This window comes from Nipponia nippon, unplaced genomic scaffold (genome assembly GCF_047370975.1).
Source record: "Nipponia nippon isolate SJK-2023a ecotype South Korea unplaced genomic scaffold, ASM4737097v1 scaffold_15, whole genome shotgun sequence".
NCBI classification, from domain to species: domain Eukaryota; kingdom Metazoa; phylum Chordata; class Aves; order Pelecaniformes; family Threskiornithidae; genus Nipponia; species Nipponia nippon.
This window is the reverse complement of record NW_028262331.1, coordinates 6,938,920-6,952,206: the sequence shown is the minus strand read 5'-3', so window position 1 is coordinate 6,952,206 and position 13,287 is coordinate 6,938,920. Positions and strand designations below refer to the sequence as shown.

The window sequence follows — 13,287 nt, the reverse complement described above, 5'->3', positions numbered from 1 at the left end:
GTGCTTAATGTATAGATTTTGGCAACAGCAGCCTTCATGTGTTTTTGAAATTTCTAAACTGCTCCCATGACCTCTTCATTACATGTGGCCTAGGACCACAGAACCATATTTTCAGAAATAATTACTCTGCAATCTAGTCTTTGACACAGTTCCTGTCATTGTTGTGAATCCTCCTGAACTCCAAGGGACACAAAGAGACACACAGCTACTGATGCACAGAACAGAAGAGAGGCCAAGGGCAGGCAGCAGACAATTCCAGACACTTAAACATTTATTTGGCACTTCAATATGCATTTCTTAAACATAAAAACCAACATTCAACAGCTGCCAGCACAGAAAAGAAAGGCAACACAAGTGTGCATATATGCATACACTCCAGTAGCACGGCACAAAGGTGAAGGCCATGCCAAAGCCAGGACATCCTGCAGAATTCTCTGCTAGTTCAGCCTGCTCTGAGACCAGGCCCTTGCTAGGTCTTCACATCCAGGAGGAAAGGACGGGAATCCCACAGCCAAAACATGAAACTCCAGTCCTGGAACGAATCCTGATGATCTCCTGGTAGAGATGGTGACTTCCGAGTTTGTCCTTAGCATCGAAGTAAAGCTCTCTCCAGGTGTCTCCAGTTGCAAAGCTGAACTTCAGCAAGTTCTCCCTGATCATATACTTCACCTGAGTTAAGGGCATGAGAAAGACTCCTTTCTGAAAGGATATTTACTAGGGGCTTGATATATTAATTTCTTTTCCTTCTGATTTCTCCATCTGCAATTCTCACAGCCGGGACAAACCTCATGTGGGACATTCTCTGTGAAAGTCATAGCGGGACATGCTCCTTGGGCACCACCCTGCTTCCTAACACACACTGAGTCAGACATGCCACCCAGTGGCAAGTGCCTTGTCAATGCAATTATTAAAAATCTGAAACCATCGAAGCAGCTGAAACCAAATAACTAACTTCATCTTTCTATTCCGTTTTCCTGCTGGATTTCAGTAACCTATCACTTGAGTTTGTGTGTGTATTCATACATACCGATCTGTATGCATACACATATTTAGACACACACACAGATAGATCTATGAATATAATATATGGAGAACTTGTAATGTGTATGTGCATTAAATTTTACAAATTAGACATACACACTCAGTTTTATTTTTTGCTTACGCTTAAAATGGCATGTTCAAATTTCTGTTTACACAGAAATTCTCTTTATACCCCATCCCTCAGTTATTTCAGTCCCCCAGATCTCTGTGATTACTTCTTATGGCCTAGTTGGTTTTAGAACTTTTTGCACTTCATGGAGTCTTCTGAAGAGAGAAGCCTTCTGAAACAAAGAAATAGGCTCTTGCCCATGGGGAGGAGGTGGACCTGAGCAGCATTCACACTTTGCGATACACTTGACTTTTGCAGGGCAATAAAAAACTGGAGGTGCTTTCTCGAATTGAGACTTCCCTTTTTCAGCTGCAAGTTGAAGTACATCCTGAAGTGTCTCACAGGCCTGGCTATGCATCCATTCAGGGCCGTGTTAGCTGGTAGAGATCAGGCACCTATGGAGATACAGACAACAATTCGGGAAGTTATGAGAAGCAATACAATACCCACCCTGAGGTACAGCTCTCTATTTTACAGTTAATCATCCCATCATCACTAAATAAAGGGGAGAGGGGAAAATGCTGATGGTGTTGCTAGGACAGTTAAAGGAGTGCCTTAACACTCCACAAACTCAGCTTTGGGATGTGATGAGCAAACAACAATACAAAATACAAAAGAGAAAAACCATCTATGTTGCTCAGATAGGAAGAAATTAAGTATTTAAAGCCTGGGAACCAATTTCAAAGGACAGGGATGGTAGTGTTCCTGGCCTTCCTCTCCTCTAATCATTTAGGACTATTCATTCAAAACGGGTACATGAACCCACCCAGGCAACTAGAGTTGCTCTACCTCAGTCAGAGTTTCTGTTTCAGGGTCTTTACACCAAAGGGGATACAATAATCTCCATGCAGTGTAAAAAAACCCAACCAAACCCCAAACAAACAAGAAAGAACAACTCTGAGGAGACACTAACTAGAGCAAACAAGCAATACTTCAAGGACCCTGCTCTGACATTCTAGTTTGCTTACTTTCAGTGAGAGCAGAATGAACTATCAGACCTCTGTAAGACAGAACAGCTGCAAAACACAGGCACAAATGAGCAGCACATCAGCACATACAGACTGACAGCAGGGTTTAATACACATAGAATACAAGCTTATTTCCAGGAGAAAAAGCATGTAACACTGCCATGCTGTGGCATTTGAGACTTTAGGAGGAAGAACAGAAGCAAATTAGTGGGATACATCACAATCTTCACTTTAGGCTTCCGTTTGAAGATTTGGTTAGATTATTTTATTATTCTAAGAAGTCGCTCATTTAATTACAGATATAATTCCTCTGTTTTCTGAGTACTACTCCCAGCCCAGCTGTCTTCCCTCCATGTTCTTGGTTCAAGGCACATAATGTTATAGTGCCAAAATCATTTTGACAACTTGAAGGGAAAGAGCCAAACCAAGACCTTGAAACTTTCACTGCTGCTAAACAGTGTATTGCCAGAAAGGCCTGGAAATGGGTGTGTAGTGAAGCCAAAAAGGGCCATGATTTGGGTACTTTCAGCAATAATTTTCTTCCTTTGTCCTACAAACAAAATACAGCATTTTTTTTCCCAGCCACTTAAGTATTTGTTCTTAGAACAACTACAAAAATGAATTTATTTCCAAGGTGAGTGTTCCAAAAAGATGAAACCTGCTACAGGATCATAGGATAATTCAGGTTGGAAGGGACCTCAGGAAGTCACCTGGTCCAACTTCCTGCTCAAAGCAGGGTCAGCTACGAGGTCAGACCAGGTTACTCAGGTCTTATCCTGGCTGGTCTTGAAAACCTCCAAGGATGGAGGCTATATAATTTCCATTTCCACCACCTGTGAGGAGACAGTTACACAACAGTGGATTGTAAGCTTTTGCATTTTACTGCAGAGAAATAACATTAATTAGGATGTAAAGTATCATAGAAGACTGTCTGAAACAAGGGTTAATCAATTTGTAGGTTTCAACCAGTACTAACTTGGGGCAAGTTAACTCCTCTCTTCCTTATTCCATTTGTTTGGTGCTGGTCCAACCTCCCCCCAACACTCTTAGTCATAGAATTAGACATTTAATCTGTGTTAAAGATGCCTTTGGGAGGCTCTTACCTTCATTCAGATGAACTCTGATGACCTCATCAGGATTTTTTCTGCAAGTTCTTTGGTTGTTCTTGAACCAAAAATGACTTTTTGTCTGATTAGAAGAATGTAACGGTGAAATCAAACTTGGCAGCAGGAACTCAGGCAGCCACAGGCAAACATTAAAATGGCAGGATGTCGTAGGAGATAAATTGGCTTAAAGATCGATTTATGAAGTAGAGTCTAACGACCCTCAAGAGATGGCTGAGATTTTGCCAAAAACCTTTGAGTAGCAAGCTATTTGGAAGGTACATTTTCCAATCAGAGCTTAAAAATCAGACAGGAAACTTCCGCTAGGGACTGTCAGATATTCAGCTGAGTGCACAGCTGCTCAGCATTAGCAAATACAAGGAATACTTTATAGGCTGTGTTAAGGTATCATGCTACAAACTGTTTCCACAAGTGCTGAGCATGCATTAAAAGTCATCACAGGTACCAGAATCTACTGCTGATTCTGAGCAGTAGCACTTGTGAAAGCTGACTAAAAGCAACGATGAGAATATCCCCAGAACTTTCTGGGTGAAAGAAGCTGAGGTGCTGGGGAAGATAGTGACCTCAGGAATGCAAAAATAACTGGGAGTGTAGAACTGGCTCTGAGCAGGAGCTTTGGAGACTTCAAGAATTTGTTTTATAGGTCAGTACAGTTTTAAAAATTCAGTGCTTAGCTGTTGATCACTGGTTTGTTTAGACAATGACTTACATAGGCTTCATTATCTTCTCCATACCACTCAGTACAGAAATTTTGCACTCTCTGCATAGACACTGTGAGTCAAATTAGTTATGCTTAAATTGACAGATGCAAAATTTGGTCTCAACACCTGTCTTTGAAAGAAAATAAATATTGCCCACTGCAGACAGTATATCCGGCTCCATGACCAACACAGTACTCAAAGCGAGCTATACAGATAGTCAACATGACGCAAAGACAGACATATATCTGTGACAGAGGTGGAGAGACAAATGCCAAAACTGACTTAATTAAATACGTATCTGAATACCTCTTTCTGGAACAATGTATGTATGGATTCTGGATATCTAATTTCAAAAGCAGTATTTGCAGCTCAGGCTTCTTATGCCAAAGACCTGACAATGCAGCCGTGTTCCTTATACATGGAAGATAAATATCCCAGTTTGCAAATTAGCAGGTCATCTTCTATTCAGTTTAAGTATTATCAAATACATCTTCAGATTAAAAAAAACAGAAGAATATAGAGGGGAAACTACAAGCGTAGTTTCCTTATATATGGAACCCGCTCTAAGCAAGAGAAATTTCATTAAGAACAAATTAGGAATGGAAACAGGGCCCAGAACGTAAGTGCTGTCTGGTAATCATTTTGTCTGAATACATACTCTATAACAGCTTTTCTTCGCATTCACTGGGGACTCTGATAATGAAACTGGAGCTTAAACACATTCCTTTATTTTTCTGCAAGGAAGTATTTCTGTTCCTTCAATCCAGGAATTCTGATCCCTACACCTCCGCACAAAAGCCCTCCCATCTTTTTACTCCCATCTACTGTACAGCTGCTGTGGAAACTCCTGAATGGAAAACAGTGAGCAAAAACTGGAAAAACAGTGAGTGTGCAACAAAGCTGGACTGTTACTCCACCTGAAAGAAATGACAGGATTGTGTTCCAATGTGGCTATGTGTTCCAGTGGCTATTCTACCAGTGGCCATGAATCTACTAGGAGAGAGATTAAATGGAAAAGTCTAGAAGAGCAAAATTAATTTGGCACACATTTTTGATAAGCAGTACCACTCTTTGTGTTATTTTGTCTTTGTTTCCCCTGTACAACTTTTCATCACTGCAGCTCTGCTGGCTCTCTTGCGTCAATGCAAAAAAAGAACAGAGCACTGTCGCCTCTAGAAATTTTGGTTCTTCCTTCTAATACATCTCTTGTTTTCCATCTCTTCTTATTTAGTACTTCAATTGTAGTATGATTTTTTGGAATGAAAGGTGGTACATAAAAGGTCATGCACTGCATAAAAGCCACATTGTAAGGCATCTGTACCGGTTCCAGATTCAATTGTAAAAGTCACTGTTGTTCTTACCATGCTCCCACAGAGGGAAGCCCCACATATACAGCTTCCCAGGCTGGGGTATATGTCTGAACGGTTCACAATTACTGTCCCCCCTCCAACCACTGAGACTACAGCAATTGTTTTACAGGTGGGTCCACTGCATGACAAAGTCACTTCTGGGTTAAATGCTAACCCAGGCCACAGTCCAGACCATTTAACACAGCTAATCACATAATAGGTTTCAAATTAAGGACAGGAGATTCGAGGTGAGGAATCCTAGTACTTGCATTGATCACTCAGTCAACACGTATGAGACTTGCAGAACAAAGAAGTCCAGCTAGTCCTCATTTTAATTTGAACATATATAGTCCTTGATTCCTCTCACGTTAAGTAGTTCTCTTCTGGATGTCCCATGGAATATATGTAGTTAACCAATCTTTTCACAGATGGTTTAATACAGCTGCACAGAGAGATATGAAGGCAATAAAACACAGTGGGATACCACATTGAGAACAAAGCTATAAGAGGATATTGGCAATTGTTATTACCTAATATTTGCTGATTAAAACTTCATGGCCTAGTTGACAGAACTAGATTGTCAAAAAGAAAGAGAACAGAAACATCTTAGAATAAGAGACAACAAAATCTGTCAGAAGAGTTAAAAACAGACAACATGCACATCCAAGCCAATGAATAGTTATTGACAAAGCACTGTTTGCATGCATGTTAGCAGTCACAGAGATCAAATCCTGGCCTTTGTAAGTAACCAACCTGTTGCTGCCCTTCACTTCATCCAGCTCCTTCTGCAGTCTGGCACTCTTCTCCTCCTCCTCCTGAAGCTTCCTCTTTACCACACGGAGCTCCTGCTGGGCTTCACACTTAATATCATTGGCTACAACCACTGCAGTCTGCAGATCAGCTTGAAAACGCCTCCACTCTTCTGTATCTTCCTACAAAGAGCAATTAGAACCCCAAACTGCTGTAAGAATGAACCTACTTGAGCTGAGCACTTAGTTATGGATCTCTCAGTGATGACAAGCAACCAGGATTTCACCACAATTTCAAGATGATGCCGAGGTCAAACTAAATACTTGCCTCTCTACACAGTACCGACAAGATTGCCAAAAAAGAAACTGATGCTAAGCTCTCCACTCCAATACAAAAAGTACAATCAAAGTTCTTCCTACAGCTACTGATCATTCAGATCATTCAGATACTACTACAAGCACTGTTGCGAAAAGAGCTCACTGCTACTGATGATTCACAAAGCAGGAACGGCTGTTCCAAAGTAGCAGAAGTTCATCGATACAAAAAGCAAAAGTAATTTGCAAAGGATGTATTATATTTTTCCTTCACAGGCAAAGAAACAGCTAGGAATGAGTAAAGAGAATGAAAGGATGTAGAAAGAACTTTCTACAATTGTTCTAGAAAAATACAATGCTTCTCTCAAATCCAGTAAAAGCTCAGCTTAGCTTTGTCATGGAGTCTAAGCCTTACCTTCATTTGCTTAGTCAGAGCCTTCAGCTGCCTCTCTGTATCTTGTTTTTGTTCTTCCAGCTTCACTGCTTTACCTAGGAACAGTAAAAAAGGGAAAAGATTATTAAACACATAAGGGCAAGGGTGAAAGGTGAAAATGGGAGGGCACAGCAGCCTATTTGGTTTTCCTTATAGTAATGCCACCAAACAGACTAAACTGAAATTAAGGTACTCTGTTAATGGATCAGGAATGGAATCAACAGTAGATTTGTTACTCAAACATCTCTGAAATAGGTCATTATTTTGATGCATTAAACCAGACTTTTAAATTTACAGAATCACATGTGCAGGATCACTTATTCAGTACACACACCCTGGAGCACTGGATGTAACACTGGTAAGCGACATGTGCCACTCATTCCACCAGGTGGCAGCTCCCCTTCCACACCGCGACAGCAACCTTGACTGCACAGCTCTTATTAGTGCCTTTCCCTAAAAGCTCTTTAAAAGGCCAACAACCCCAGTTTCTAGAATGGGCAATACATCCTTCGCTGAAGAATGAGGCTTGGAGACTGTCTCTAATATTATTTCTATAGCACTAACTGTTAAAATAGTGACTTTTGTGCATGAACAGAAAGGACTGGCCAAAACTGGAATATTTTTGAAGTGAGGCTCTTGTCACACATATCAAGACATGCCTCCTCCTCCCTGTTGCAGCCATAACTGAGCCTCCAGAATAAGTCCCCTTAAATCCTTTTTTCAGCTCCACCTACTTTCTAGGTCACTGATGAGCTGGTTATTGTGAAGTTTTATAGCACGATGTTGTTCCACCTGGTCCTCCAACTCGAAAATGGTCTCTTTCAGGTTTTTTATATCTGCTTCATTCTCTGATGTTTTTTCCTGCAGCTTCTGGCTGGTTCTGCTCAGTTGCTCAGCCTGCCGGTCACACACCTCCTTCAGCTGACCACATTCATTCTCAGCCTGGAATGGAGGAAAGCAAGCTGCAAGTCTGTCTTTATTTCTTAACAGATACCACTCATTAGAGATTTTACTGGGCATCTCATGGACTCTAAGAATTGAACTGTGTTCTAAGCATGGTATAACCTGAGTTTCAACGCTAATGAGACAGTTTCAGGAAACACAGATGAGCTATGAATGTCAGTTTTCTTTCCTAGTCATGAAGATCATAAAATAAGATGCTAGAAAGGAAATTAAATTTTCTATAGGATGACCATAATCCCAAACCAATCTCTGCAGGTAATGAACAGAGAGGAATGATATTCCTGGAAAGCTCCACGTCTATTCATGTATTATGTTATGAGAGTGATATCGCTGCCTTAGGGCCAAGATGACGATCAGTTTGTCCACATTAACAATTTTACTGCTTCTACCATGTGCATTTTCAATGTATTGTGAAAACATACGTAGTAGAGCTAGCTACTGCAGATAAGTATATTTTCTGGATATAGGACATCTGGAATCACTGAAGGGGGAATCTGCTGCACTTCAGTTTGTTGGCTCAGGCCCACAGATCTATGCTTCCAGGTTTGGGGGAGACCTCTGAGTATCCACAAGTTATGGAAAAGCAAGGTGTAGGCTGCCAATTCAGTGAGTAGCACTGGCACAGCCTGACTGAAGGGCAGCCTTACAGAAGCCTGTGGTCTTGTTTGGGTGTCACAAATAGCCAATGATTCAAAACAGCTTAATTTGAGGGAAAGGAAGAGTAAAAAGGAGGAAATCTGTGGTTTCAAAACCAAGCAATAAAAGTTTGGTACAGAGTCTGAGCACTCAGCAGTTTTTCATTTATTCTTCATAAACTGCAGCTCTAGCAAGCACTTGGGAGCTTCCTCTACTAACTCCATTTGCTGTGGTCACCCATTTAAGCTGAAAGGACATCTGGATCTTCTACATCACTCAAATCATGGAGGTGCTTTTTGGCAACACTCTCCTCCTCTGCAACTAGCCAATTTTGCCATTCTTCTCATGATCCCTTCCCATACAGGAAAGGCTGCACACACTGACTATCGCTCTTTCTGCAGTGGTGGGACATAATCACTGGCTTGTGCTTTATTAACACTTGTTCTATGATGCCTCACATTGCAGCTCTCTTCTGAACATCCAGGATCACACAGAAAATAGAAACAGTAATTGACTTAAGCTTGCTTGGAGACTACCAAACAAGGCAGAGAAAAATTTTTCTAAAAGGTATCAATTTTTTTGCCATTACTTTACCTATCCCAAAACAGATTACTTCTCAGTTTTGTAAAAATATTTTAGTTTTATGAAAGGAATCTCATCTGGAGCTTGACCATGCGTCATTAGTCATGTTGCTGTAAATATCAGCTTCTCTGAGCATTAGCGCATGTCCTTGTGTTCTCATGACCAACGACACCTATAGTTCACCATTAATTAGTCATGATTAATTATTCAAAATATAATATTCGCTGCTAATTACTCATGCCCTTCTCTATCTGGATTACCGAGTGATTTTCAGTAATACTTGTTCACATAATATCAAAGTAATTTTCTATTGACCTGTTCTCTTGCTCCAGTTTTGATAAACACAATTCTATTTACCAAAATAGTAAATACTGCAGAAGATATTAGGAGAAAATAGTTTTGAATTTATAAACACAGCTATGCTAACAGTTATTCATGGGAAAATATGTATATAGCAGCAGAAACAGACACAATATCACATGACCCCAGCTTCCATTCAAAACTAAATTAATGCAATTTAAATCTTGGAAACTTATATTCAATGGCTCAATAACAATCTAAAGACCAACAATTATCTATTTATGGAAGGACAGATAAACAACCATTATATTTTACAGCTGTTACTATTTTACCTTCGACAGCAGACCCTGAATGTGCTTCAGTTCACTGTTTGCCTTCAGCAGCTCTTGTTTAAGCTCAGTGCAAGATGCTTCTAGCTGATCCTTTTCTGCATGGGCTACTTTCAGCATCTCTTGCACCTCAGAGTTGTCAGTAGTACATCCCATCGCATTGATTTCTGCGGCCTTTTGTTTCTCACTCTCTAACTGAGTTTTGAGAGAGCCATTCTCAATTTTTAGACCTTCTAGGGCAATTTTACAGTCCTCCAGAGTTTTTGTCACTGTGCTGTTGCTCTGCTGTTCCACTTCCAGAAGTTTAAGCAGCTTCTCATTTTCTTCTCTCAGGCTTTTAATCACTTGCTGGGCATCTTGATGCTCCCTTTCTAAGCTTCGTAGGCTGCTGGTTAACTGTTGCTGAATGTTGAGCAATTTCTCTCTTTCAAATTGTGCTTTTTCAAGAACTTCTGCACATTTCTGTTCCAGTTCAAGGACCTTCCCCTCCTGAGCTCTGCCTTCTTCATTCTTGGATCGCTCTTGGAGGAGAGTCATTAGCTTTTCATTTTCTTGGCTTAGCTGTTCTGCTCTCTCTCTGTGTTGGCGAAAGGAAGTCTCCAGGAGAGTTTTCTCTTCCACTAGCTTCTCATTTTCTGCTGTCAGCTCCTGCACCATTTGCTGTTGATCCGACAGCTCCTGCAAAGTGGCTTGCAATTCTTCTGCTGTGCTATGGTGATTCTCCTCCATTTTTTGTATTCTCTCTGTAAGAGATGCAACAGAAAGGTCACTAATATTGTTCGGAGAACTTCCTGTAGTGGAGCATTTGGAACCTTTGAAATGGTTGCTGTTGGAGGACGTTGGCCTGGAAGGTACATCTGCTATATGTTCAAAATCAGACGCATCAGGTGACAAGGAAGCTTTAGTTACATCACTGCTGGAAGAACCTGAATTGCGCAGTGCGCCCCCATTCACATGCTGCCTGTGCTCATCCATTTCACCTCTCAAGACATTTTTTGATGGGCTTCCAAAACTGGATTCTTGGGTAGTTGGGGTTGGGAGGCTGCTGTCACCTCCACTGCTTGTTGTTGTGTCTGACAGAGGAGAGTTCTCTAGATAAAGCAATTTCTCTTTCAAAACACGATTTTCTTCTCCCAGGCTAGCAAGCTCTTTTTGAAAAGTCCTGTTTTTTTCCTGAAGGGTCCGTATTAATGGATCTATGTCAACAGGTGATACTGTTTCTAAATTTTGGTTGGAAGCACCCATTCCTTCAGTGTTAAGTGACCCTTTCTCTTTGCATTTCTTCAATTCACAACGGAGTTTGGTAATTTCAGAATCTTTTGTCTTTGCTTCTGCCAGGAGTTCTTTAACCTGAGATTCCAGAACAGCCTTGTCACCAGTTTCATTCTCTTGCTTGGACTTGCTAGTGGGGCGCACATGTTTGGTAGGAGTCACTGTACCAGAGGAGGTGGCGCTGGGTTGTGTCTTCCTAGCATTGGCTTGGCCACGCAATACAGCTCTCTCTCTGGATACAGATGATGATATTTCCCGGGGTGCTGGAATCCCTGTGCGCTTTGCAGCTGAAACTGTTGCTTGAAGAGAAAGAGATGAGGCAAATTGAGTTAGTTCATAAAGAAAACAAGTCACACGACAACGCTAGAGCCTAGAGCAGTCTTGGTAAAAAAACCCTGAGTGTTTGAATAGGTTCAGTCATGACTGAGTGTGCGGATTCATGTTTCAAAGGCTTGTATTATTTTGCATTTCTTCCTCTCCCACCCCCTGCAAAGGAACACAGTCTGCTGAACTTTTTCCCAGTGTAATAATATGTAGATGCCGCAATACATGAACTGCAACCCTCAATACCAGGATATTAATTAACTGAAAATAAAAATTCTTTACGCTACTTTGTGAAATGCTGAATTTAAACCTATTCATTTCAGGGGAAAAGTTCAGTAACTTAAGAAAAGATACCATCTTTGAAAAAAATTTATTTTTATCACACATGAGTATTTTATCACACGTAAACTAATGTATTTGCATTATGCTCAGTTTATGCAGATCACCATAAAAAAGGCCTGAAACATTTATGCTGACTGCAGGTTCAGTGAAATACAAAACTCTTGGCACTTCTAACACTAAGACAATTGTGTTGCTGCAGCTTCTAGCAGAGACGGACAAGAGATTTTTCATGTTATAAATTCCCATCCTCTTACGGAGGAAGAACAAAAGGAGGTTAGAAAGTTGATGCTGTTCTGTTTGGTGGTTGGTTTCTTCCCCCCCCCCCCCCCCCCAACCAATTTAATGCAAAGCATTATGCGATTACAAGGGAAATGAAGTTTCTGAGCTGCTGATCTTCACCTTCCAAAGCTCTCTCTCGGAACATGGGACCACGGGTACTGAACAAACAATAAGAGCCATCCTAACCATGAAACTATTAACAAGCTGGTTAAAGAAAAGAAGCTGGTTCAAAGGGGAGTTATTTTAACACTATGAATTTAAGACATTCCTGTTATCAGACCTGACTCAAAAGGAAAAGCCCTAAAGTACAGAGCCATAAAGTTTTGCAATATGGTACAATGAAGAGATATTGTCTGATGTAGCCACATAAACAGGATGCAAGGGCCAGTTATGCACACAGAAAGGGCTAGTGAGGCAGTGTTTGCAATAAAAACAAGTTCCAGAAGCACTCTGGGGGGAAAATCCTAGAATCAATTACATCTCCCCACATCTGGGAGGCTCCCTTTGCTGATACACATGTGCAGCATTCACAGAAAATCAAAGGGCAGTTAAGACCAAAGGGGGAGCAGACTCCCTGCTCCACAACTGCGTGGCTACTGTCTTACACTCCAAACAACTTCAGAACCCTCCCAAAGCATTTTTCACACATTGAAGAAATCTCTCTCAGTAATGCAGGGCAGTGAAGGGTTAATATTAACAACACCCAGTTTGCTCAGCATCTCTTTTGAAGAATGCACTAGGTTTATAAACCCCACACAAGCAGGAGCCCCTCCTCCGCTCTCCCAAACAAACACACTCTGCAGCAGGCACAATAAACACCCAAAGACAAAGAGCAGCTGAAGAAAAGACCCCTGAACACAGAGGCCTGTGCTGGGAGGAGAGCACAGAAAAGGCTCTGTGATGGCAGGGCCACGATAAGGCCAGAGACAAAGGCTCCAGTGTTCATGGGACGAGATAGCCGGGACAGTCTGGCCGGACAGCGAGCAGCCCACACAGCTTCATTTAGTCATCTACAGCTGGAGGCATCAACAGATCAAGGCAGCTCCAGGCTGCCCAGTGAAAAGTGCAACGCAAGCGGAGGGGGAAGATTTTCCACTGCAACTCAAATGGCTGCTGGTGCAACTCCAGACCCGAGAACTCATTTGAGCTGTCAGAGCCGAAGGCCCCCAGCTCACTGCTCAGCCCGTTTCTTAAACCTGAGGGCTCCCAACTGCCAAGGTCGGGCACCTGTAAACCGCATTCACACCAAGCTTAGCAGACAGGAAAAGCTTTTAGTGTCAATGCACCTAGCACCATGAGATGAAAGACAACAGGGAAATTGAATGGACTGTGATGTGATGCATTGCTTCCAGCGGAGAAATACGAGCTCAGCACAGCTCCTTCTTGCTCAGAGGCAGAGGTTTACATGGGGATTCCCAAGTGTCCAGGTGAAGGAGAACAAGGCCTTGTTTGGCTGTCTCTTGAATATACG

General features: G+C 41.6%; 1 protein-coding gene across 8 annotated transcripts in view; it reads right to left on the bottom strand.

The window, feature by feature from the left end:
* The window catches only part of SPECC1 (sperm antigen with calponin homology and coiled-coil domains 1), a 102,940-nt gene that overhangs the window by 33,960 nt on the left and 55,693 nt on the right, over nucleotides 1-13,287 (bottom strand). For 7 of the 8 annotated variants that reach the window (XM_087751654.1, XM_087751653.1, XM_087751651.1 and 4 more), the window contains 4 exons: nucleotides 9,603-11,170; nucleotides 7,524-7,731; nucleotides 6,772-6,845; nucleotides 6,046-6,224 (listed from right to left, as the gene is read on the bottom strand). In XM_087751654.1, coding sequence (XP_087607780.1) covers nucleotides 6,046-6,224; nucleotides 6,772-6,845; nucleotides 7,524-7,731; nucleotides 9,603-11,170 — 2,029 coding nt within the window. The remainder of the gene's footprint in view (nucleotides 1-6,045; nucleotides 6,225-6,771; nucleotides 6,846-7,523; nucleotides 7,732-9,602; nucleotides 11,171-13,287) is intronic. The other variant, XM_087751659.1, reaches the window with a different exon arrangement.